This window comes from Pseudorasbora parva, chromosome 4 (genome assembly GCF_024679245.1).
Source record: "Pseudorasbora parva isolate DD20220531a chromosome 4, ASM2467924v1, whole genome shotgun sequence".
Classification (NCBI taxonomy): Eukaryota; Metazoa; Chordata; class Actinopteri; order Cypriniformes; family Gobionidae; genus Pseudorasbora; species Pseudorasbora parva.
The window spans coordinates 51,431,324-51,459,129 of record NC_090175.1 but is presented as its reverse complement, the minus strand read 5'-3'; the positions used below and the strand labels follow the sequence as shown (position 1 = coordinate 51,459,129).

At 37.7% G+C, this 27,806-nt stretch overlaps 1 protein-coding gene across 2 annotated transcripts in view; it reads right to left on the bottom strand.

Annotated features, from left to right (window-relative positions):
- Positions 1-64: 64 nt before the first annotated feature.
- The window catches only part of klf7a (Kruppel like factor 7a), a 41,715-nt gene continuing 13,973 nt past the window's right edge, over positions 65-27,806 (bottom strand). Inside the window, exons 2-5 of one of the 2 annotated variants that reach the window (XM_067442186.1) lie at positions 17,961-18,068; positions 13,474-14,083; positions 6,571-6,694; positions 65-1,972 (exon numbers count right to left, since the gene is read on the bottom strand). In XM_067442186.1, the coding sequence (XP_067298287.1) occupies positions 1,921-1,972; positions 6,571-6,694; positions 13,474-14,083; positions 17,961-18,068 (894 nt within the window). In that variant the 3' untranslated portion in view covers positions 65-1,920. The remainder of the gene's footprint in view (positions 1,973-6,570; positions 6,695-13,473; positions 14,084-17,960; positions 18,069-27,806) is intronic. The other variant, XM_067442187.1, reaches the window with a different exon arrangement.

Sequence of the window (27,806 nt, the reverse complement as noted above, 5' to 3'; positions counted from 1 at the left end):
TTCATTCGGACCTTAAGAGCTAAATTTAGGTCTTTTTAGGCATTGAAGTCATGAAAAAGTCACATTGACAAATAATTAGGGGGTGTTATTTTTTTTTTTTTGACAACTCAAAATTCTTGATTTTCATTGTAGGAAAAAGGGGACTATGGACATTATTCAAAATATCTTTTTAGATCTATTGAAGAAAGAAAGTCATACAGGTTTGGAAAGATACAAGAGTGAGTAAACAGATTTTTCCTTCATCAACAAGCCTTTATGCGTGAGCCTCAGTAGGATCTATCTTCAGCAGATCAGGCCTTTCAGTGGTCTGAATGATTGCATAAGTGCAGGGCCGTCCACAATCAAACCACCTTACATTCAGAAACACTCTCCATCCCACACTTGATTGTACGTTGTAATTTAAATCTCACTTTAACTACACGTTTTTCACACTGTACAGCCATTTTTACCAGGAACGCAAGGCAGACAGATATGTAATGTTAGAGGGGAAAACCCATCACAAAGTTTAAACATGTAGATGTCACCTGCAGGACCAGCGAAACACACATCCATTTTTCTTATGATGCTTTCACCATCCAAACTAAAATAACAGATAGGAAATGTCTGTCCAGACCGTTTTTCGGGACATATACCGTGATGCATTTAGAAAACCTAAACGTTGTGATTGCAAATCTCTGCCTTGAATGATGGAAGTCATTATTCTGTTGTGAGTCCGCAGATAAACCATGGTGCTTTTCTCATTTCATGCTAGTCCTAGAAATCCCAAAGGAACCCAAGTTTATGGGGTAACGTTTCATGGGTCATAAATAATGTTGAGGAATGCTCAAAACGTGTGCAACAACAACATTGCTCTTCTTTTTTCACTAAAAGTTTGTTTTCTATAGAAATGAAGTCCACCTCAGATGCGGTCTGTGCCAGTGCAGAATCCACTACTCTTGTGCATATGGCAGTTTTTTTGGTCCATTTTTATTTATTTTTCTATTTTGTACACATCCACAGGAGAAAAGCAACAAAAAAGTCTTTTGATTTATATAACATAGTCATCATTCAAAAAGATCTCTTCCTTAATTTTTTTTTTCCTTTTATAAAAAGTCTCAAAGTGTCGCTGCGCAGCTGTTGGTTGGCAGAGTGGGACGTGAAAGAGAGAGATTTGTCTGTCTACGAAGAAGGTAAGAGAGTTTCCTCCACTGCCCCCATTTGAGCGATGGCCGATTCCACTTGGTCGCCTCTCACCTTTGAAATCCAGATTTCTCCGGATGGACGTTCCACTTTAGATCTTGGCTGTGGCTTGGCAGGATCAAAGCAGAAAGATAATCCTTGCTCAGAATTGAAAAAAAAAAATCCATCTCTTTGGATTGACGTCCTATCGCTATGATATTCTCCAAAGGTTCTCGAGGAGATGCATTCAGGACACGTCCCGCACACAGTGCAGTAAATCAAATCAGGTGCAATGGTAGCTTTTGTCAATTCGTGACAATATGCGTAAGACATACTTTAAATAACATTGACTAAAACACTAACTGGATCTCGGAGATGAAGGAACGCAATAATAGCAGTAACTACTGTAAATCGAGTCATTGATGTTTTGAGTATTACTCAAATACCTACTGAAGCACGTTGTCTTTGAGTGACATAAGCTGTCGAACCACCTCCTCAGATCTGAAGACCTCTGACTTTACGTCACTTTCAGAAGTGAATCGCATCTCGCCGACCGAAAACTCAAGAGCTGGTCTAATCGATCGATTGTGGCCCTCTATCGTTCCCTCCCGGGGAGCCTCCCTCTGGTGGGAGGAGCGAACGGCTCGAGCACTATCTGGCTCTTTCCCATAATCCCTCTCTTTCTCTACCTTCTCTCAGTCTCTTCCTCCACCTCGTCATTTTGCCACCTCCTCCTCCTCCTCCTCCTCCTCCTCTTCCTCCTCAGATGTGCCTCTTCATGTGCAGTGCCAAGTGGTCGGATCGAGAGAAACACCTAAAGGAAAAAAAAAAAAAAACCTATTAGGAAACCTGTGTGGCTGAAAATCTGATCTTCTTGGATCTTCTATCAATATTCCATTTGGCCCGAAACACAATGTGGGTTTGATTGTCTTGGCACGGTCTTAATATTATCTGCTGGCACGTATAAAACAGATGGGTGGGAACTTTTTGGTCCCCTAGTATAATTTTTAAAGAAATTTTATTACTCTTTTATTTTTTATTTTTTTTAGTGTTGAAATATATTCAAAATGTGTTTGCCCTAATAATAAATGTTTTAAAATAACAGTAACACATTAGTTTAGGGTCCAATTCTCACTATTAACTAGATGCTTATTAGCATATTAATAGGATATTGGCTGTTTAATAGTACTTATAAAGCACATATTAATGCCTTATTTTGCATGATCATATTCTACATCCCTTAATCCTACCCAATACCTACATTTAACAACTATCTTACTCACCATTAATACACCTTATTTAGGAGTATAATAAAGCAAAAGTCGTTGTTAGTTTATCAGAATCCCCCCCCCCCCCCAATATTCTTGGAATAATTTGTAACTTATTTATAACACTGGATGAATAAGTACGCCTAATGTCTAATTGAATGTTTAAATAATAACTAGGTATGTGCATTTTAAGGAAAATGTGAGTGGTGCTTGCTATGGCTAAATCAATGATAAAAATTATTCTGGGGTGAAGCAATGAGTCAATGAAGCAATGAGACAACCTGAATAAATAAGTCAATTCTATATTAGTACTCAATATAAATATCAATGTTATACAATTAAGTAAAACTTAATTTTCTGATACGAGTGTTCTCATCATGCACTGGGGCATGAATAGTTATTACTTTTGTTTTTAGGTTTAGAAACTTGCTGTTTTGTGACATCTGGAGGTAATTTTCTATTAAAAATGACACATTCAAACTAAAAAATGACCTGTCAAATATTACCGTTACTGCATATTGTGTACCAAGTATTGAGATCTCTGTTTGGGTGGGTACAACATTACTTCGATTATGTAGATATGTCTACACAATATCTACTGTTTTATTCACTTACATCGTCTAAGTAAAGCATACACTTTGAAAGAATGGTTTAATTAGGTGTTATATAGCCTGGTTAAAACCAGACCATTCTGAGTAGTAACTGAGTTATGGTCTGGCAAAGCTTCATAGACAAATAATTTCCAAAGTGGCGTCACCAACGGACGATGACGTATGCAGAGCGACGGAGAAACATCTGAGACTCCGACAGCAGTTCTCGGGTTGTGATTTCGAGGAAGATGCTGCAATGGCTTCTGATGATTTTTGCCGTTGTTGTTAAAGAAATATGATAATAGCTGGTGTCCACCGCCATCTCAGAACAACAAACATCTCGGATTGATGGTCGAACAGAAAACATCGAGCTCTGATGGCATTTGCCCCCGTTGTAAGGCATTTGTATTGTGATTAGAGCGTGATTTGCATTATTTTGAAAATAAAATAATATTGATGAGCCTTTGGAAAATTGTCTCACAAACTGAATTCTAATTCAGTCATTTCAGATGTGTTAGAACATTTTCAAACTTGAGCACAGTTACGTGTGTTATTTATTTACAATTATTTATAATTTTTTACATGATTACCAGATCAGTGTGAGAATAAGCACAGAAAGGCCAGAACAGAGCTGCTGTGTGTGTGTGTTAGCACATGATCACACTCCCCATCCTCCTCATCATAGTAGCCGGTGTAATCCACATCTGGTAGCCGAGTGTTGTTCTTTGCTCGGGTTTTAACGAAAAGGAAAAGTTTAAAACGCTTAAAACAGACATGATAGCTGATTAGAAATGAGCTCTTCGCCAGACTACTTGCAGAGCAAATCTAAATTTGCCGAAAGTTGTCTGGGTTTTCCCAGGCTAGGTGTTATATGAAGTAAAAGAGAATATTGCTTATTGCTTAAAGAGAATATTGCTATTCAAGTAGAATTTTGTACTGGCCAAGTTAAAGATACATAATAAAAAGTGATCAGTTGACTTATCTTAAAAAAAGTCTTCAAGTAAATAAACGTCATGCATAATAAAAAAAAAAAAAAAAAGGTATGTGAACTTGACAATTCCAAATTGTTTTGTGGAATCCACACAATTCACACAATTTTTTCAATGAATTATGCATTAAGTTTATTTCCCTTAAGGTGACAGGATTCCTTACTTTTTAAAGTTAAGTCAACTGATCACTTTTTTACAGTATACTTATTTTCTTAATTAATTTTACTTAACTTAGTTAAAGTAAATTTTCCGTTTCAGGGTGTTCTGGGTTGTGTCTAGACATTGTTAGAATGAGTTCAGTGTTGTTAGGCAATTGCCATGTCCAAAAGTAATCTAGATAGACTTGACTAGTGGATTTTCGGAGCATCTGACCCATCCCTAAGACATATGCTTTCATGCTAAGTCTCACCTGTCCTGGAACGGGCAAGGGCAGGAACACGAATTGGGAAATCAATGGGTGTGTTTTTGGCAGGGTCGGACAGATGGCAGATCAAGCCACTGCCAGGAGGCACCAAACCAGCTGGTGTACCTCCACCCTCTTACACACCCCCGACCCTACTTTCCTGACAGGGGGTCCGGACACGGTCGGGACGGATTAAGAAGAGGCCCGAGGGCCACGGCTACAGGTCTAGCGTCTTGCTCTACTGTATTTACTGTTCAGACAAGACAGGGAGCTCCTCCGCATGCTGCTCTCCACTGTTCCCGTCAACTCCATCTTTATAATGGTAATCCGGGGCTCCCTTGACAACGGCAGAATGGATTCCCCAAGGTGTACGAGCAGCCAGGATGACAAGAGAGGGCGGAGCTGAGCTCAAAGTGAGATACGCAAGTCTAACAAGCATGAAGAACCTATTTATACATCAAAGCGAAGTCGAGTTAAGATTCACTTCAGAGGTGGAAGCTCTTGGTCAATACCAGGAGGCAAATGTCTCGCAGGCACTGCGCCCAAATTGAAAATGTTCTGAAAGAAAGCACAGATCTATGCGCTTAGCTTTGTACCCAAATGGAAATGCACATTTGATGTTTTACGAACTAAAAGTCCTTCCATGTAAAGTAAATTTATAGTGCACCAGCATGCATTTGCATGAATTACAGTTTTTGTGTGAAGTATCCCGAATCTTTCAGTTTAGTAATGCCTTAGCCAGTACTGTTATTGCTAGAGCTGAGCTAACACGGCCCAGATATCACAGCTGTCTGAGACCGCTTTAAATCAGTCTTTTTTTCTTTCTCCATTAGGCATTAGGAAGTCCGATTTATTCTAGTGAATCAGTTTGTTTGAATGGTTCATATTAAACAAAGACCCAGCACAGCATTTTTTTTACAGAAAAATACTTTAGTATTGCTGTTCATGACTACATTCATGACTTAGAATTGTTAAAAAGTTTTAATTTATATACACACATAAAAATCCTGATCTTACAATAATGAATTAATAATTATAATAATCCTTCACATTTATTTATTGCCTCATTTACTTTGTAGCAGCATAACTGGATGGATAGACGGACAGACGGACAGACGGACAGACAGACAGACAGACAGATAGACAGATAGACAGATAGATAGACAGATAGATAGATAGATAGATAGATAGATAGATAGATAGATAGATAGATAGATAGATAGATAGATAGATAGATAGATAGATAGATAGATAGATAGATAGATAGATAGATAGATAGATAGATAGATAGATAGATAGATGGTTAAAATACAATGCCATCCTGATGAATCTGTGACTCTTTTTTTAACCAGTTTGTTTACTTGCCCATTCAAACAAACGATGATGAATTGCACTTCCCAATGCTACATAATAAAGAAAAAAAAAAGAAGAAAACATTTTAGGGGAGCGTGTTTAGCTTGCACTTACAGCACACGCTTTAAAGTAGCTTCACCAAGACTAACGTGAGTAAATGTAATTGTGGAAAAATGGGGCACCCGACTCCATTTGTCACTCACCGTATTCAATTTGAAAGCTTATTTCTGAGATCTGGTGGCTATAGAGAAACCATTGTCTGAATAGCAGATGGTTTTTTTTTTATCACAAAGCTGCATCTACCAGCACAGGTGACAGGTGGAGCATCTTAGATTGATATTTGAAAATGAAAATATTTCAGGCTATTCATCACAATTTTATACCCAGGACACCTGTGTAAGATTTTGCCATTAAAAAAAAGAAATATACCAGGTCACAAAAAATGCTGACCAAGAACTCCCAAAATCCCAACAAGGTGCAAGAACCTAATGATGATTAGAATGAATTAAATTGAGATTATTTTTTTAATTTTATAAAACAGTATTTTATAATTTATGTATTTTTATTATGTGTGCATTTCAAAATAGTATTATAGTATTTAATATAAAATTCTTAAGGTGTTTTAATGTAATAATATTTGCATTAATATACAGTATAACAGTACAGTATAAGAATGATATTGCATTTGAAATAAATATACAATAAAAGCTAAATAAATAATATGAAGTGTATTACCGCTTAACATGTCAACCAACAATGTGAGATGTCGCCAGTATTTGGAGGTGATTATCTGCTGTTTTGAGTCTCACCTGTCGCAGTGATTGCACTTGAAAGGCTTGGCGCCGGTGTGTTTGCGGTAGTGCCTCGTCAACTCGTCGCTTCTCGCGAACCGCCATTCGCAGCCTTCCCATGAGCACTTGTACGGCTTCTCCCCTGGTACGGACACACAAACAGACGCACACACACCTGATTAAAAACACACTTTCTTCCTCAAGGGGCCTTGAATTCAACGACTCGGTCCAGCCAGCCGTCTAATTCATTTGTTTTAAGTTGATTAGCCTATCGGAAGTGTGTTGACACAATTGGAGTTTATGAAATACATGATCGTCATTAGGGCGCACAGCTGTCGGGCCAAATGAACTCACACTCGATGAGTTTCCAATGGGATCTTTGCTGCGTTTAACAGATGTGGGAGACTGCGTTCCCATTTTTGATGCTGTATGTTTTTTGTTGTGGATGGCAGCCGCCTTGCAGGAGCGCTGCGGTTCGTATGGGGTCTCGAAGCTTGTTCATTAGCACTGCTGAACGTAACGTATGAGATGGGGGGCAGGCAGAGTTTATTTGGATCTCTGGGAGAGGTGATAATTGGAGTAGTAATGATGGGTAATGGGGAGGAACCTCATATTTACTGTCAACCAGCTGGCCCTGTCTCCACTATTTGCCACATCCACAAATCTTCTGAAACAAGACTGTGAATTCATATCAATAGCTTGACAATAAAATAAGTCAGATTTTCATGCAAAGACAGCTCCTAAATCGAACTAGTCATTAAATCAGCATTAACTCAAAAATTAAATGGAAATTTAATCTACACTGTAAAAAAATATTTAGAAAAAAAGTTACCTGGTTTCCTTAAAATTTTGAGTTCATTGAAATTAAAATTTTGAGTTAATACGATGAACATTTTTTGAGATTCGACAACCTTTATTAAAATATTATTAAAAGATTTTGTAAGCATATTGGGTTATTGTGCGTTTTAATTTGATACAGTGAAACATTCCCAATAGTGGTATTTTCATGATTTATCAAATTTTTTATGTGGTTCAGATACAATAATATTTTGAGTTTCTATTTATTAAACAAATTTCCTTCATTGTATCAACTCAAATTTTTAATTTCAATAAACTAAAAATTAAGGCAACCAGGTTACTTACTTTTTTAAGTTAAACCAACAAAAACCAACCAAAATTTTTACAGTGTACTTATTATCTACATTTAAATGAAATATAAAAGTAAACAACTTTCAATTTATATTTATTTATTTAAAAAATATTTTCTTCTTCTTCTTATTTTTTTTAAAATTATTATTATTATTATTATTCTTTTTTTTACAAACTCAATTTATTTATTTCCTTATAAATAAATATATACATTTTAATTTTAAAAGCATATTGGTTTGATTTGCATGCGTTTTGTTTGAAAAATTATAAAATAGTATTTTTTTATTTACTAATGTAAAGTATTTATTTATTTATTTAAAAATTCTTTTAACCTATTTTAAAAGTGTATTTATTTGTTGTGTGCACATGATTTGTTTATTATTAAAATTACTAAATATTTTTTAATTTAGTAATGGAAACTAATCTAATGGAAACTAAAGTAATGGAATATTATATTATATTATATTATATTATATTATATTATATTATATTATATTATATTATATTATATTATATATACACACACACACTCACATACAGACACAGACACACACGCACACGCACAATTTATTTTAAAATCTAGTCACATTTTCCTGCCATTGTAAATGCTAACAAATAAATGTACCTGCTAATTTGAGAAAATTGGCTAAAACCATGGTATTGACTGTCCAATTTTTCTATGGATACAAATCTTGGGTAAAGTTTTACTCTGAAATAGATCCCACTGCCCACAAGTAAAATGGGCTGTGAGGGCCTTTTCGACTTGTTTTTTTTACCAACAAAAACCTTCCATGACGTCAACACTTTCACTTTGAGCTGTAAAAACAACAACAAGTTATATTTAGATCAGAATTTGAGCGCTAAACTGCATTCCCTTTCACACACATTCACAAGCCAGCCACATTAAGCAGGACAGGTTTAGACCTGTGCTCGCTACGACCGCAGCACCAGCCAATTAGAAGTCAGGGAGGCATGGATGCTCAGTTTGTCGCTTAGCAACCGGTCAGGAGCGTAACGTAGGAGGCAGCAGTGGAGCCGGCTCGATCTGGCATCGTCTGTCCCTCTGTGCCACCAGCCAATTACGGCTCATACTGGCAGGGGAGGAAGCAGTTGCCTGGCAACCAGAATGTTACATGATACATGCATGTACAAGAGGAGCGTATAGGTGCGTATGTGCGAGTGTGTGCATGCATGCTCGTGGGAACGGGAGTGCACGGACAAGGCTAGCGGTGTAAGCTGAAACCAGTGCCGAGACCCGAGAATCGTTCCCAATTATAGAGTCCCGTTCAGAGACACACCAGTTGCCTGGCAACTCCCCACCCCCATCACACAACCTTTCCTCTCTCACACACACTTTTTCCTCTCCCTGAGCACCCTTACAGGTGCCGGAGTCTTGCTTAATTACATTTTCGAAGTTAAACTTGAGACAGAAAGACTCATTATGATCTGTGGAGCTCACTGTGGCACCAAGCACAAAGACATTTTCTGTCCTTCAACGCTCTTCTAACTTATTTCCGACTTTGTTACAGTTATAATGGAACGCAAAGACAAAGTGGAGACGAGTGCAGACACGTTCCTGCCTTCACCCTTCCGTCTTATCTTGTTCCCAAAAGCCATTCATAAAATGCTCCAGAGGGCAATGTCATTTCCATTCACGCAGCCTTCGTTTCTGCACAAATCTCAATCACAGAATTTGTCCAAGTAATAACGCCTCCGAAATAGGATTTTGCTAATTGCAAATGAGTTGACAAATTGTTTTGGCATCAGATTTTAACACGGCTCATATACTTCTTTGTATTTTTTGGACAAATGCAATGCAAAAAGTGCTCAGAGAGATTACAGCTAATGAATAATGCAATTTTAGTTAACAGAGGAATTCAAATTTGCATTATTCTGGTACAGCAATCAACAGGACAGTTTAACCGATTTGGCATCTTTCCTTTTTTTTTTGCTTTCTTGGAAAAAAGCAATAGAGAAATAGTTTGGAAAGAATACAATATATATGTCAGCATATAAATCAGTATCTTTTTCATGTTTTTGAATAAAAATAATAAAGAAATTATATTATATTATATATAATTTATATAATATAATTATATAATATATTAGACGCACCCTAGCGGCAGCAAATCTAATTTGCAGCGTGTGTCGGCTAGCAACTCTCCATAGACTGGAAAAAGCTGGAAAAACCAATTCTGGTCGGGCCAATCACATCATGTATAGAGTCATTGGGCGGGCTTAACATGATGGCAGAGTTGCGTGCTTCTTATAAACAAAGAAGCTGACGAACAGCGCCCTTTCGATTCAGCTTTGGCTGCGACTCTGGAAGACTTGGAGTTAAGCTTTTCTTTGAGAAAAGAACAGAACGGCACTGGACTCATTCAGTGATTTCATTCGCTTCACCTTTGTTGCTTTGGTTGGTTGGAGCACTATCAGTATGACCTCTGCACGTAATAGGAAAGACAACCGTTTATCCCGCCCCTCGGATTGAGCCCTGCCAATAGTGTCGTGCTTGTCAGGCTACCTCTGCCATAGTTCTCAAATATTATTTGTGTTTGAGCATATTTGTGTCATCAGTGTGAGTAATTAAAGGGTAAGCGTTTACTCGCCCTCAATTTTTTCAAAACCTTTATGAATTTCTGTCTTCTTCTGAACACAAAAGAAGATATTTTGAGGATGGGTAACAGTTGACAGACTCCATTGACTTCCATAATATGTGTGTGTGTGTGTGTGTGGGTGTGTGTGTGTGTGTGTGTGTGGGGGGGGGGGGGACTACAGAAGTCAATGGGGTCCATGTTTGTTTTTTATTTTTTGTGTTCAGCAGAAGCTAGAAATTCATACAGGTTTAGTACAACTTGAGGGTGAGTAAATGATGACAGAATTAAACCTTTTGTGTGTACCATCCCTTTAAATTATACATTTTTTTATTTTTGGCTAAACTATCCCTTTAAATGATAACATTTGTATTTTTGGCTAAACTATTCCTTTAAGAGCTACAGTGAAGGACAATTTTTAGACAATTTAGAGAATAGCTGATTAAATCTACTGTATAAATTCAGAAACTTGAAAATTAAATACTTTTATGGGGCTTTTTTGTCCTTTTTTTGTCCTTGACAAGGTATCCTGGTATTCTTGCGCATTCTTAACTGTCAATCCTCGTGACTTAATATGTACATCTAAAATACTTTCTAATACATCAGAAGGGAGCCATTAACATGTGGCATGTTCTGGTCTCAAGACTTAGGGATTTGCCCCGGTGTGTTAACAGGCGTGCAGCAGACTTAGGGAAATATACAGGCGAGTACGTCTCATTCCACCCGGTCCATCCATCATGAGGCAGTTATTCACTCCGCGGACAGCTTTGGGACAGCAGTCTGAGTGCTTTTGGATTGAGATCGAAGAGACAGAGAATTATGGGCCGTTTCCTGCACCATTCGAATCTGCTGAGGAAGTACTGTCGCAACCTTGAGAAAATGTTTGCAGCCGAGGGGGCTGGACAGGCACGCTGCCATGGCGACGACGAAGCACCATTAATTACATCAGCCTGTCGCTTATTGTGTAAAATGAGATTGATTGTGCAAAATATGAAAATTAATAATAAATGTGGTGGAACTGACTGAATAATTTTAAATATATAGCATGCCACTGCTGTAAGAGCAGTTGAGTGTTTATTTAAAACGACAAATAATCTTAACACTTTATTAAATTAACCACTATATGAAACAAATGATGCCATGACACTGCCATGATGCCAGGGTGTTGCTATGTGGTTGCTTTGATATGAAGTCCTTATAATTATGAATACAAAAAAATTAAACAATTATAATATAAATTACTATTTTTATTATGTTAAGGAGGCTTTGTAGTTGAAAATACTAAAGAAATATAATATTGGTAGAATGAATGATTCAATTACTCATAAATAGTCACTTGTATTGTCCCTGGATGAATCAGTGTTTCAGAATAAATCGATTCAAACAATGATGATGATTCAATGACTCGCTCATAAACGCAGTAGCTGTGTCCCAAATTGCCAACTTATACTATGCCTTAAAAGAATGTACTCTTTTTGTGAAGAAAAAGTACATACTTTTGAGTGTGTAGCAGAAGACTAGGTAAGCTTTGGGACGTACTACTTTGTCATTTAATGGACAGCTCTGTCACTTAGTTATGTGCATCCTGTCACTGTTTAAGCTTGCCTGTCAATTATCTTGTCACAGTTAAAATCCTCCACATTCAATTTCATTGAATTTCATACCATTTCGGAGAAAATGTAGAAGAAATGATCTGCCAGTCATGGGTCTTTCATGCAGAGACTCTCTTTGTGTGTTTTCAATTTGCATAATGATGCATTTAAAAGTTAAAAGTTTGCAATGCTGTTGCAAATAAAATAATAATGTGGGTAACATTGAATAAATATTTTTTCGTCAGTTAAGATACTGATCTAACCTTTATCTAAACTTCTCTACTTAACCATTGGACTCACAAATATGCCATGTTTATAGTTTAAAAAAAAATTATAATCAAATCCTCATCCAATGCACAATGGGTTGTGGGCACAAATTTGCACTTTGGATTCCAACCAGAACATTTCAACATACCTATTTTGAATGCTATTTAGGACAGACAGTATGCAATTGGGATGCAGGAAGTGTATCTGAACAAACCGGTTGAATGAATGATTCAGTGACTTGTATACCAGCGGTCAGCAACCTTATGGCAAGCAGGAGGGATAATCACAGGCGAGCGCATCTCGGGTCGGGTGAATGGATTGTCGGATCTCACACTTTAATAGTATTTATAGCACCTAGTCTTGTGCAGCCAGACTTTCAGACTCACAGCTTTCATTGGTCAAGGATTGACATGTAACACAACCAATCACAGTTCGTTTTGTTCTGCGTCATGTTTAGGGGCGTGAAAATTCAGAAAAAAGTTGATGTCCCTGCAATAATAGACTACTGTGCATCTATAAATTATTAATTCAAGGACGTTGTTCAAGTTTACTGCAACAATGGATCCGCAAACTTCCAGAGTTTAGTCGATCCTGGTAAGTGCTCACTGTCACAATTGTAAACACAACGGCGTTCTTCGTCCATGAGGGAGTTTGGCATCAGCATTTGTTTCCATGCGGACTGTAAAAGAACGCAACACAAATGTCTCGTGCGCATCCTGTAGAGTTCAACCAATCAGATGAAGACTTAGAAACTCCTGAAGTGTTTCCAGAAAATTGTGACATTCAGAGGCTTAGACTCTATAGCACCTTTCTTAATAAAATAGGCTGTGTGACTATGAGGAATTATTACCTCAAAATGTGCATCCATATGCAAGTTTGAGGGACTTTATTTAGATTAAATACATACAACTTTTACGCCAGTCACGTGTTGACGCGCGTGCCATAGCATGCCGACCCTTGATATATAGGCCTACAGTATCTTGTATCATTCCATTTTACAATAGCGGCTTCACAGTGTTAAACAGGACGATATTGCAACAAAATTTGATTCGGCTGTATAGTCGTTCTGGAGAAAAAAAAGTGATCTTATCTGCTTATTTTAATGTATCATATAGTGAAAATGTTGGCAGATCAGTATTATAGTTTATAGAATTAAATAAGACCCAATAAATACATTTCTGAACTAAGACCTTATAAAATAATTCCTGAATGAATCAGTGTTTTTGAATGATTGCCACTTGTCACCTACTGCAACAAGAGTCACTGGAAAATGGCAAAATATCACAAGAATGAAACATAAATTACATATAAATGCTTACCTGTATGTGTCCTCTGATGTGCCTTCAGATGTGAACTCTTGGTGTAGACTTTCCGACACCCGTTGAACTGGCAGCGATGGACCCTCTTCTTGTTCTCTGCCATCTCGCCAGTGCCAATGGTAAAGGTGCCACCCTGTTCCCCGTCGCTCTGTCCGCCGCTGCTGCCATGCTGGGGAGAGAGTGGCACCGGGTGAGCCGCCACGATCTTGGCAGAACTCAAGCCCACCTTTCGGGCCACTAACTTGAGCGTGAGAGTCCCGTCAGGCGAGGCACTAAGTGTGTGGGTGGGTTTGACTAGGTGGCGGCCCAGTTCCGGGGACGAGGGAGGCGTTAGGGAGGTGACGGCATTCAGTTGGGCTGCGTTGACCCCTAAGGTGATGTCTGGAGAGGTCACCGTAGAGGAAGCAGAGGAGATGGTTTCTTTGCGTGGGGTTAGGTGAGGAGGAGGGCTAGGGGGGTTGTTGAGGCTGGGAAGGAGGGGGTCTAACAGGTCTTCATCGCCGTCTTCCTTCATAAAGGAGGGGGTGAGGAGGCCGTCCAGTTCTTCGTCGAAAAGTTCAGACAGCCGTTTGGGTTCCGTCTGCAGATAGCGTTCCAGCTCCAAGCATGTCTGTGGAAAAAGATTTAGCCATTTTATTGACCTGAACGAATGTGATTTTCCTTTCTTGTACACAAAATCAAGAAACACCTACACATCAAATCAGCATTTCTCTACAACATGAGAGTGGACACTGCTTAGATATTAACTTAGATTTTATGGCTTATACTATTCCTAATAAAATTAATTATAAAATGACTATCTTCTTTAAAACCTTCATGTAAATTTGTAAAACATTATAACAATCATATGTAAAACCATACGTGCATTTTTTGGGGGTAAATTGAATTGAATACATTAATACAAATGGAAATCGTTTGTAGCATCAATCTTATATTAATCCTTTTTAAAACAATGACTCTTGCATAAATTGTAACCAAAAATGCAAACACTTTTCCGTAAAAACAATTTTTAATTAATAAAGCCATTGTTTTTTTATAATCTGACATTAAAAAAGAAATGCTTTTCATGAATTCATGCAAATTAGGCTTCTTTATCATAGTCATTAGATTTATTTTACATGCTTTAGGACACTAGTAATATGGCTCAATACTGAAAGCATTATATTATCTCACTGAAATAAATCAATGCAATTTCTACTTGACACCAGATAATCCAATTCTTCTTTTTATGCTTTGTTGTACCTATTAATCAACTTAAGCAAGTAAATGAAATATAAAATCATCCAGGTTAATCTACCTCATTAGCATTGCATGTAAAGTAATGCGTTTTTTCCCCCTTCTTTTTCTCAGGCTCAGACTCAGGCTAAACCCTTTCTGGCCCGTTAACTGGGCACTGAGACTGCTACTGCATATCATTTGCTTCAGCAGGTCTTCAGGAATAGATGGTTACACTGTGATTGATTACACAGGCTAGACTGGAGCTCTCTGGAGCTGAAGAAACAGACCTGGCCTGAATTGCTTGTTAGAGCGCTTTATGTGGAGCAAAATGGCTCTTCAAACAGAAGGAGAAAGAGAGAGCGAGAGAAAGAGCCATCAGACTTGGATTCTTTCATTTTGGATGGGTTTTATACTTCAGACTAAAGAATTGTGTGCAAAAAAAGCATCGGCAACACAATATGATTCAAAGGCAATTTATAATCCACTACTACTCTCTTAAGATGCTTCAAGGGGACATGATGAACAACATTTTTTTTTTCTTGGTTTTGAAATTGAACACCACAAATATGACAGTTTACAGTAAACGAACAGAGTCTTTTATGTTGATGATGCACAGTCTGATTATATATACAGGCACATTTGATTTATATATCGCCGATTCAGAACTATATTTAGCTATGTACATGTTTTAAAGGGATCTTAGCAAAAACAGTTGGACGCTGGAAAATGGTCATACAATACTTATAAAAAATAAATAAAATAATAATAATAATTTAATTTCAACCAAAAAATAAATAAATTTGTGATTATTAGAAAAACATTTGGTAACACTTTATTTAAGGTTCAGTTATTAACTATTAACTAGTTGCTTATTAGCATGCATATTACTAGTATATTGCCTGTTTATTAGTACCAAAACACATATTAATGCCTTATTCTGCGTGACCTTATTCTACATCCTTTAATCCTACCCAATACCTAAACTTAAAGGGGTACTTCAGCGCTGGGAAGATGAATCTGTATTTAAACTGGGTCATTAATGTAGTAGAAATGTGAAATTATTTTTGAATTTGGTGCTTTCTAGACTGAGAAAAGACAGAAAATGTATTTTTGTCTCATGAGGATGAAAGACTACAATTCCCAGAATGCTTAGCTGCCCTGTGAGGCCATTCCCAAAGCCACTGCTACCGGATTACAGTGACTGAGTTCAGAAAGTACAATTAAATACTGAACGTGTGTGTTCAATATAACGATCGAGCCGCCGCGTGAGTCTCACAGCAGACTCAGATTAGGAGTCAGATTACATTTAACGTCATAAATGAGCTCTCGTGATAAGAGCTGAGGTAATCGCGACCACATTCGCAGCATACATTCACAACACGTTTTCAGTTCATGCCTTTGGAAGCTTAACTTTCATAGAAATTAATTTGAGAAGTTAAAACACTTACATTGCTTAGCATCCATTTAAATTAATGCCTGTAGCTGAGCAGAGCTGTAAGTGTGATGAGTTGAAAACATGCGGAAATGGCTCCCTCTGCTGGCTGTAGTCTTTAGCCTTTGGCCAAACATTCCTCTCGTGACGCAAATATCGTCAATTTGCGTCACAAGAGGAAATTTCCAGAAATAAAATGCATAAATCTCTTGTCTCAGGGGGATATGAGAGGGGGGAGCACAATCATTTGAATATACTCCAGGGTTTCTACTGATACAAAGCCATATGCTAATCGCTGAAGTAACCCTTTAAATGCTACAAAAACTACCTTACTAACTATTAATAAGCAGTAAATAAGGAGTTTATTGAGGCAAAAGTCGTAGTTAATAGTGAATATGTGTTCCCCATACTAAAGTGTTACTAAATATTTATATTTTGGAAGTTGGAAAATAGTCATGCAACGCTAATGGTGTTGCAATATCAACAACAATAACAACACAAACAAAGTAAAGTAAAGTAAATTATTATTTTTTTAAATCCAGAGGCTGGTGAATGGTTATGCAATACTTAATCCCCCCCCGCCCCCTCCCAAAATTTTCCCATCCAAACAAACAAACAAACAAACATTTTGTGAATATACAGAAATGATAAAGCTGGAAAACTGACATGCAAAACAAAAAGACCCTGCTAATAATTCAAAGCAAACAAATAAGTAAACAAACAAACAAACAAATAAATAAAGTTAGAGGCTGGGAAATGGTGATGCAATAAGTTACACTACTACTACTACTACTAATAATACTTTGTAAATAAATGTATATAATTTTATATTAGAAAAATGTGGAGGCTGGAAAATGGTCATGCAAACTAAGTTACAAATAATAATGATTATATTATAATACTTTGTAAAAAAAAAAACATATGTTACTATAATAATGATGATAATAATATTTTGTAAATAAATAAACAATACTTTTTTGCCCATTTATTAGAGTAGGAGCAATTGTGTCAAGCTTTTATTTTCTGAAATGTTCTCATAACATGGCTTAAACCTTTTACACAATGATAAAGAACAGTAACCTATCATCTCAGACAAACTGGCCCCCAGCTATAAATGTCTCGCTTGAATCTCTGGCTCCAAACATGACGACGGTGGCTCAGCTCAGCCTCTGTTGCTAGGCGATATTGTTTGCTTGTCATTTTATGAAAGGAGCGTCTGCAGTTTTTTTTTGTTTTTTTTGCTCGGCGTTAAAAGCATTTTAATGTCTGCGCTGAACTCGAAGGTTTCAGAAGTCAGGTAAACAGAGCATAGCTGAACTGAGATCACCCGGCATATCTAAACACGGCAGAAACTGCTATAGTTAGAAGACACAGATCGTCACATAACAGTCTCAGAAGGAACCATTTCACTAGACTTTTTCAAAACAAATATTTGCATTTCTAAAAATCTGTTGTTTTCTCTTTTGCTGCGCCCTGAACTGATGGGTAATTAGTCACCTAAATGAAGCAGTCAAGATGCACTCTCCGCTCAGTGAAAGCGCTGATGGGTGCGGTGAGTGCATCTCTGTGCATGTTTCCAAGCTCAACCGATGACATTTAAAAGCCTCAGCTCAGCACGCCGGCAGCGGTACGCGCTGTATGGGCCCTTTGGACGCACGCCGACACGGGAGGGATTGATTTTCTAACGTGCTATAGGGCTGTGGTGGTCTGGCGTGTCATGCCTGCATGCTGTTGAACCGTCACACGTATGACAGGAACACGGGCAGGCTGGGTTCGAGGGGAGTTCGCCTGAGAAAGGGCAGACGTGTGCATGTGTGTGTCGGGGAAAAAGAGAAACCTTTTGAAGAGGAGGCGTTTGGGAATCGAGGAGAGCATGCTTTTCCTTATCGCTCTTTCGCTTTTCTCCGTCTCGCCACTCTTCTCCTCGCCCCTCCTCCCGCAGGCCCTGAGGAAGTGACATTCAGGGGATATTGTTACTTAAAATGGCAGCAAATTTAATACGTCCAGCGCCGTCTGGGTCGCTTTGGGCCGTGTGATTTAGTGGTACGGCAGACTGGATGCCAATCGGGTCGAAAGCAACGCCGTAAAAGCTACCCGGTGGATTTGCGAATCGCCGACAATTTGGATGTTTAATCAAAACTGATCGCAACTCGACACCTCAGTTTTGCCATAAAATAGGCAATAAAAAGGCAGAGCGTCGCTCGGCTGGATAACAGATGGCTTGAGTTTTGTGTTGTAGTCCCTGTGTGGGTCACACATGATCTGTGAGAGAATGTGACATAAAACAAACCTCAAGTCCCAAGTCAAGGTCAGTCGTCGACCTCCTGGCATTTCACGGCACTCAGAAAGCCAAGTTTTTTGATATTCATGAAGCTGATATGCATGAATTATGAACAGATATTTAGATAGAACACAGATTTCTTCAGTAAAAACCAATTAGATGAAACACCATTACATAAACATATTTTATCTAAATAGGATGAGGCTTATTTAAAGCAGTTGAGCAACAGCAGATCTACACAACCGTTTTAAACAGCCAATGGTTATAATAATAATAATAATAATAATAATAATAATAATAATAATAATAATAATAATGTATTATATAAATAATTCCTAATTGTATTATTAATAATTGTATTAATAATATTAATTAGTACATTATTCATAAAATAATAATACTAGGAAAGCATTATTCTTTATTGTTGTTATTATTATTATTATTACTATTATTATTATTATTATTATTATATGAATGTACTACTGCTATATCAAATATTAGTATTATGAAAATTATCAATATTAGAAGTAGTACATTCATAATAATACTAATACTACTACTAATAATAATAATAATAAATATTATTCTTATTATAAATATTAATATTATGAATATTATTAATAATATCGTTGTAGTATATTATTAATATAATAATATTATATTAATAAAAAAAATTAACAACTATTATAAATTATAAATAGTAATATTATTGTTAATAATATATTATCATTAGTATATTATAATAATATAATATAATATAATAATAAAAAATAAATATACTACTACTTCTACTACTACTACTACTACTACTAATAATAATAATAATGTTATTATTATAAATATTAATATTATTAATAATATCACCATATTTACCAATAATATTATTATAATTAATAAAAATAATATTAACATCTATTAAAAATTTTATAGTAGTAATATTATGGCTAATAATAATAATAATAATAATAATAATAATAATAATAATAATAATAATAATAATTAATAAATAATAATAATAATAATAATAATAATAATAATAATAATAATAATAATAATAATAATAATAATTAATAAAGAATAATAATAATAATAATAATAATAATAATAATAATAATAATAATAATAATAATAATAATAATAATAATAATGAATTATATATTTTTGGGAATATTTGGGGAAAAATGCAATAAAATGTACAATATTTCTTCTTTAAAAAACATTTGTGAAACAAATGTGTCACATGACATTTTTTTGTTTGGCACATGCGTCAGTATCTCTTTACCTCTTATTTGTTTTTAAATAAATAAATAAATAAATAAATAAATAAATAAATATCTCAAAGTCTTGAGTAAGATTTTGCTTTCTCACAAATGAAGATGGTCATTTGTACCAGTGCTGCTTTTCCCAAACGCATGGTGAGCCTAAGTTGATAGTGAAGATCACTGCTACCATTGTTCTCTATGTTCAACTATGATTTTGGGAAACGCAGCTCAGAGCAATGATTGATCATTAATACATTTTGAAAGGTCACAAACGTTTCATTTTTAATATGGTGGCCCAGTTGCACCACACATTCTTTGGTTAAAAAAACTAGACCGTTATAAACATGTCTCAGGCGCCTGATTCTATTTTCACTTGACATGCTGTCTTAAAAATGCAACATTCAAGGCATGAGATGTGTATAAAAATGGCAAGATGTGATGCAATGGTAAAACATGTTGTTCTGATGCATATGTACATTGACAGGCAATTTAAAAATAGCACAGACAGAACTCTATCATTCTACCCTTGGCTGATTGATTTTGAGTATTGAAGCAGTCAAAATGAACATCCCTCGTGACAACCACTACTAATGACAAAAACAACGCACACACACACACGCACACGCACACAAAAACTGTATCCTCTTAACTAGCCATGATGTTTCTTCATGAGATATCTCTTTCAAATCTCTTTTGATCAGCTGTGATTTGTAAAGCTGTGCAGCAGTTTTCAGCGGAAGCCTGCTGTGCAAAGTTAGGATAGAGTACACAAATAGTACACACAATTCAAATAATTAAAACCCATTTGCATCTTAACTCCACCGAATAAAGTGTGCACGTATATCACAGTATCTAACGTCACTGGGTGCAGAAACCGAGCAAGTGAAGACCTCCTGCCGGCATCTCGCACCACGTCGTGGAAGGAGCGACTGTCAAACATCGAGAGGTTGCAACTGATAAAGTGAGTCATCTGTGACGTGCCCCGCAGCGAGCACAGCTGAGAATATGAGAGCGAGAAACACAAGGCCCTTCACTGTCAGTCACGTAGGTGCCTTTTTTTGGAAGCCTGTCCATCCGATCCGATTTGTGACCTGTTCCTCGCCGCGGGTTTGGCGGCGATCTATCATCTGTAAAGTGACGAACCTGGCTTGTGATCGGGTGTTATGGCAGCAATGTTGACACGTCTGTCTCTCGTAGTCGAACCCGCTGTGCAATTATCTTTTCTGCATCTGTGCACCTGTGACAACATGTCACTTCCTCTTGCATCTCAGCGCACCCTCTAGCCACCGAAAGCATCATAACGCCACCGTATATCTGGCATAAACGGAGCAATGGCTGAGCGCAATATAAGACTGGCTATCGCTTGCACTATATTAAGTTTAATATAGGATAATCTGATTTGAGAAGGAGTCGGCGATACCCTCATGCAATCTTCCCCTCGCACCATGACGCTCAGCGGGGATACAGTCATGCGGCGCGCCAATTAACATCGAAGCACTGCCTCCCTCAAGCAGGCAAAGCTAATAAAACAAGCCGGTTATAAAAATGAATGGGGAACCCGTGGAGGAGAAGCACAACCGATATCCAGACCAAATGCAAACAGCTGTTAAGCAAGTTGACAGAGAAATGCTCTATTAATTTTGGGGAGATGATTTAGCATCAGCTGTCCCAAGCTAAAGGCCGTTGGCGGCGGAGAGCCAACCAGCTCTCTGAAAACAGGGCAACTGAGGTTATTTGTCAGGTCAGGTTGTTGAACGCTGTCCTATTACATTTGTCAAAAGGTCTAAAAGGGGAAAGCGTGCTTGCAGAAAATAATGGATTCTCTGCAGCTGGTAACTGCATTTCCAATTTCAAGAAAGGAAGAATCGTTTGCTGCTCAGGATATGTGATGTTTCCATACCAGCCTCCATCCAAGAGCATGTGCACTTAAACACACTAAGAGCGATGTTTCCGACTGTAGAATGCGACATTGTCACAATTTTTTGACAGTTTAATGAAAAAAAAACACTTGATATTGGTCAAGTCACTTTCTTATGGGATACAGTACTGAATGCAAAGTGCTTATAGAGTGGTGCAGGTGTGACTTTAGATCCCGGGTGTCCAATTCGAAGCTGGTTCTTACCAGATTTTCCTATGGGGTTTTATGTACGTCCTGATTTTGCAGAGTTAGGGCCATATTTTAACGATCTAAGCTAATGGTCTAAAGCGCACAGCGCAAGTGCACTTAGGACGTGTCCGGATCCACTTTTGCTAGTTTAATGATGGGAAAAATGTCTGGCGCGTCCGACGCATGGTCTAAAAGGGTTGTCCCTAGTCACTTAATGAGTAACGTGCAATAAACCAATCTTCTCATCTCACATTCCTTTTAAAAGCTAGTGTCATTTGCTATTTACATGGCTGAATTTGCGAGCAGAAACACTGAACGTTTTTCCAAAGAGGAATCGTTTTATTTTTAATATAGTATATAAAAAAAATGTTTGTGAGCTGCTGCACGTCCCTGTGTGTGTAATAAGCAAAGTGTATGCACGTTGTGGATCCACCTATAAACGCATATTACTAACGCGGCCTTTAAAGAACTTAAAAAATACTGCGCTATTGACTTTAGTCCAGGTTTTTATTGGTCAGTGGCACAGTCGTTGTCAGTTGTCTCAATATGAGAAGGGTCCAGCTGCGGCTTGGGCGTTCCCGTCATGAAACAAGAAGGCCTATTGGGCGTTCCTGATAGCATCTCATCGACCAATCGCGATGAGTTTCTCAAGGCACATGGGTATGATGTCATATGCGTTATTTCCCCCCCGAAAAACAGTTCACCGGAAATGCCCTGCAACCGATTCGAAACATTTCATTTGGCCATGTCAATCACAATAACGATTGCTTACACCCAACCCTGATCCTTAAACCTACCCATCACAAGAAACATTCTGCATTTTTACATTTTCAAAAAAACATAATTTAGTATGTTTATAAATCCATTTACATTGTGGACACACAAACACACACACACAATGGTTCGTTTCGGCGTAGACATACACACGGAATCACATGGCGTATCCTGGAACAACATTCCTTTCCGAAAATTTAATCCTGACTATATCCCTACCCTAGCCTGGATGCCAGCCGAATTTAGCCCCGCCCACAAAATATTTAGGTCGGGCAGTTCGGTCTGGCCTTGCTCCATAGAGGAGTAATTATCCTCGAACAGAAACTGCTCGGACCTTTACAATTTCTCTCAGAAAGGATGATCATGTTGGGTAAGTACTCTGTGTATCATTAAATTATTTAATTTTTTTACAACACCGGCAAAGATCGCGTATTCAAGCCTCGTACAGACGGGGTTGCCAAGTTACAACAAAACCCGTCAACTAGGACTTGGCAACACAGTGCAGTTGAACTATGTTGACATTGACAATACGTCGCTTCGTTGCTCTGATTGGTTGTAGGTCTATCCAACTGATGTCTTTCATAATCACAGTCCAATGGAGCAGTTTAAGACTCATTTTCTGACTAGAATTGAGTATGACCACGTCAGGCTAACCCTACCCCTGAACCTAACCCTATTTATAGCTTAACTCTAAAATTAGAAGGAAATGAATAACACTGTAGAAGCACCTAGCCCTGCATGTAAGCCTAAACTTGACAGAAACAGTAAACTTGTCCCTCAAATCTGATTGGTTGATAGTAATCAATCAATGTTGATTGGTGTTCAAGATTATGGAAAGATGTTGACCAAGTAAAATGTTACACACACTCACACCCCAAGCTGTCTTAACTATTTACTTATTAAAAATGTACGTGCACCAAATTTTTCGGAAGGTTAAAAAAATTTAACATGGCACATGGCGACACATGGAAATAGAGTAAATAGAGTTGTGTAATCAAACTATTTAAACAATGTTTGTGTAGTCTTTTTATTAGTCTTATTTTATAAAAAAAAATAAAAAAAAATTATCATGCTTTATTTTATCAAATAAAAATTATTAATTATTATTAACTGTTATTTGCTGCTTGAATTTTTTTTGTGATTGTTTTGTAGTTGAAAAATACATAATGTGTAACATTATGAAATGTGAATTAAAAAATGACTTTACTGCCACTTTAAAACAATGTATTAAGCTGAATAAATTATTGAACTCTTTTTTTTAACCCTTTACCCAAAAAGGGTTCTGAAGGATAATGTGACACTGCAGACTGATAACTTAAATGCTTGATGCTTAAAATTGATCTTTTGTTATTATATTTTAAAATATAACATTACAATAGAAAATTATTTTGAATTGTAATAATACTTTATTTCACAATATTATTGTATTTTTCATCAAATAAGAGCAGCCTTAGTGAACAACCTTTTTTCCCCCAAAAGCACAACATTTTTGAATTATTCCAAATGGATACATCATTCCTCACTGTAAATGCTAAATGTGTATTCTGACCATACCAAATGTCTGATGCATACCCAGCAAAACACACGCAAGCTGATTAGCCATCTGACATAACAAAGAAACCCTTCCAAAAGGCTTTTTAAAAGACCAGCCACTGATACACACCGACTGCAGCTATCCACTTACGCCAATGACACCCCCTGACGGATGGGCTTAGAAGTGAAACTCATCCAGCCTGTTCTCTGATCAGTCATTGATCTGTAATGTAAGACTTGGGCTAAGGGGAGAGGGGGACCACAAATGACCACCTGCCAGTGCTTTGATTCAGGAAGGGACTGGCCAGCTGGCGGCACCCTGAGACACAATCCCCCTTCAGGCCCCAGCCGATCGATAGGACGGGGGGAATGATGGGGCCATGTGTGATCTCATCAACAGTGGCCCTCAAAACTCGCCCTGCCTCCCATTTACAGCCTCGCCAGGCGGCGCCTAAAAATAACCTACATCTCATCTGCAGGAAGATTGCAGACACACACGTTCACACAGTCTCGGGCATACACAACCGTTGAGATGCAAGAGCCAGACGACTTTAGGCTCAAGACTATAATGGGTTAAAAGTGTTTACATGACCATGTTACTAAACATGAACAGATTAAGGCCTGAAACGAACTCAAATTCATTGTAATTGGGGTTTTATAATATTTTACATCAATAATATAGAAGTATTTTGGCAAGTCTTTTTTTATCCAAAGCAACTTACATTGTATTCAAGGTATATGCACATATTTCTATCAGTCCTTGCATTAACTGGGAATTCAACCTTTAACCTTAGCGTTTCTCTTCTGTTTGAGGTAGACCATATACACACTGATGAGTTAAAATATTATGACCAGTAACAGGGGAAGTGAATATTGTTGATCATCTCCTAACAATGCCACATATTGAGGGCTGAGTAGATTAGAAGCAAACAACCAGTTCTCTTAAATCTATGTGTTGGATGCAGGATAAATGGGCAGAAATAAAGATCTGAGTGACTTTGACAAGGGCCAAGTTGTTATGGCAAGGCGACTGAATCTCTGAAACATCAATGCTTGTGGGTTGCTCCCAGTCAGCTGAGGTGATATACCAACAGTGGTTTGAGGAGGGAAAAACCACAAACTGGGGACAGGTTGTTGGGTGCCCAAGGCTCATTGATGAACGAGGGCAGAGAAGGCTATCCCGTCAGGTCCAAGCCAACAGACATTGTGTGCCATTTACCTGGGGAAGTGATGGCACCAGGATGCACTGTGGTGTGGGACTACGACAAGCTGGTGGAGGGAGTGTGAGCAATTTTCTGTTGGAAAACCCTATGTTTGGCACGTGCCACCTCCTTAAACACTGTTCCAGACCAGGTACACCCCTTCATGACAATGGTGTTTCCTGGTTGAAGTGGCCTCTTTCAGCATTATAATACTCCCTGCCACACTGCATACATTGTTCAGGAATGGATTGAGGAACAAAATGAAGAAGATTACAAGTTTTTGCCCAAATTCCCCAGATCAATCCAAACGAGCATCTGTGAAATGTGCTGGACCGACAAGTTCAATCCCCGGTGGCTCCACCTTGCAAGCTCCATTATTTTCTTTTCCATTAAATCAGAGTATTTAGGTTGTTGATTATAGAAGACAGCTTACACTAGGTAATGTGTGCAAAAGCACCTTTTACGGAAATACAGAAATGCAAGCCAAGTCGGGACTGGCATCTTTAATGTGTTAACCAAGGGTCTGCATTTGTGTACATGAGTATGTTTCTGGTCTTGCTTGTAACTGTAAACCCGAAATTAGCAAGAAAAAAACATTACATTACTATCCAGAGTAGTTTCTGAGGATCCCAGCTAGCATTTGCAAAGAAATGACACAGATAATGTGAGCGTTCGTACACTTAGATCAGAGTGTGGCCGTTAGCTGAATGTAGGCTAATGCCTCCTGACACCTTTAAGTAACCATAAAGGCAAAGCTGGCACTTGTGAAATGGATCCTGAAGAGCCCTGTTGACATAAGCATTAATAGGACCGTGTGCAGTGAGGGACAAAACAATGGCCTCCACTAAAGATGTAATTGTTTGTCATCTCCTTGTTGATATATGGACCTGTCCTTTTCCAAACACGGCAAACGACGCCATCACATATAACGGGAGCAAGAGGATAATGGCTTAATTATGCAAGTGCTTATCAAGGTACCTTCGCAAACAGAATCTTTTCAGTTCCAAGTTTTAGCAGAGATGCTTGCCGCAGCTCATTTAAAGGTGCTAAAGGTATAGAGTAGCATGCATTTTGGGCCCGATAAAGCAGTCGCCGGCAATATAGCAGATATGACATAACGCCAATTAAGAAATCACACTCTCGCACAAAGGCGCTGGCACATTTTTACAAGCCGGAGGCAAATGAAGCGCTCCAAGTGTTCCTGTCCCTCCTGAGCTGTAGCGCTAATCTTATGCTCGCACTTAAGGGGGAAAGGCAATGTAATTAGCAATAAACCAGCCTTCTGATGTGTGTGGATCAATCAGCACTAGACCATTTAAAGCTAGTTTTATTGTGGGAGGAAGGAGGTGTTTGCAAAAAATTTGCACTGCCCGTTATTTCTAGCCAATAATGTGACTACTTCAAGCTAAACCAGTGTTTTCTACAGCGTGCAGCATTTCTACAGTAAATATAAATAAGATAAATAAAGAAAATATTAAATACAGAAAAAATAAAATAAATCTAACATCAGATACACACACACGCATGCACACACATATAAATAAATACAATAGTTCTAATATACAAATATAATTATGTAAATATTTATCTATGAGATAAAAATATGAATATAAATGTATAAATATTCATTTTGATGCTCTGATGGATACGTTTACTGCTGCATGTTTCTGATTCACTAAGAAGAACTGGTCATTTGCAGGCCTTCGCAGGCCGTTAGGAAGGCACCAAGGCATGTCGGAATCCAATGTTAGCTTCACTTCCTGTCTCCTGAGATCCCTTCATTTGACCAGTTTTTACATTTACATTTATGCATTTGACAGTAGCTTTCATCCAAAGCGACTTACATTGCATTCAAGGGACACATTTTACATTATTGTCAGTTCTTGCTTTCCCTGGGAATCGAACCCATGACCTTGGCGTTGCTAGCGCCATGCTCTACTGGTTGAGCTACAGGAAAGATTTTTTGAATGCACCATGAATGTATCTTTCACTGCCTTTGATATTACACAATCCCTTGCTTTCCATTTTGAGACAGTTGAGCTTAAAAATAAAGATGGCGTCTGAAAGATGCGGTTTGTGGACAGTTTTTATGTACAAATGCATGTTTTTGACCTACGTTTCCACTTCTGATGTCATATCTGGAGAGAAATTACTATTGTAGGCGGCAGTTGCTCAGTGGCTCATGTAGGTTGTCTACACACCTGAAGGTTGGTGGGTCGTTGCCGGTTCCACCTGACCAAGTGTTGAGGTGTCCATGAGCATAACACCAAACCCCAGCTGCTTCTGACGAGCTGGATGGTGTTTTGCATGGCTGACAACGCTGTCTGTGTATGAATGGGTGAATGTGAGGAAATATGTAAAGCGCTTAGGATGGCCATAGGTCTGTTGAAAGCGCTATATATATGCAGTCCATTTACTATTGTAGTTAAATATTACCAAAGCTCGTTCTATTTGGCTGTAGATCATTAAACCTTTACGTGGCATCAGACGTCTCTCCGAAAAAGTTATGAGGTATCTTTATGCA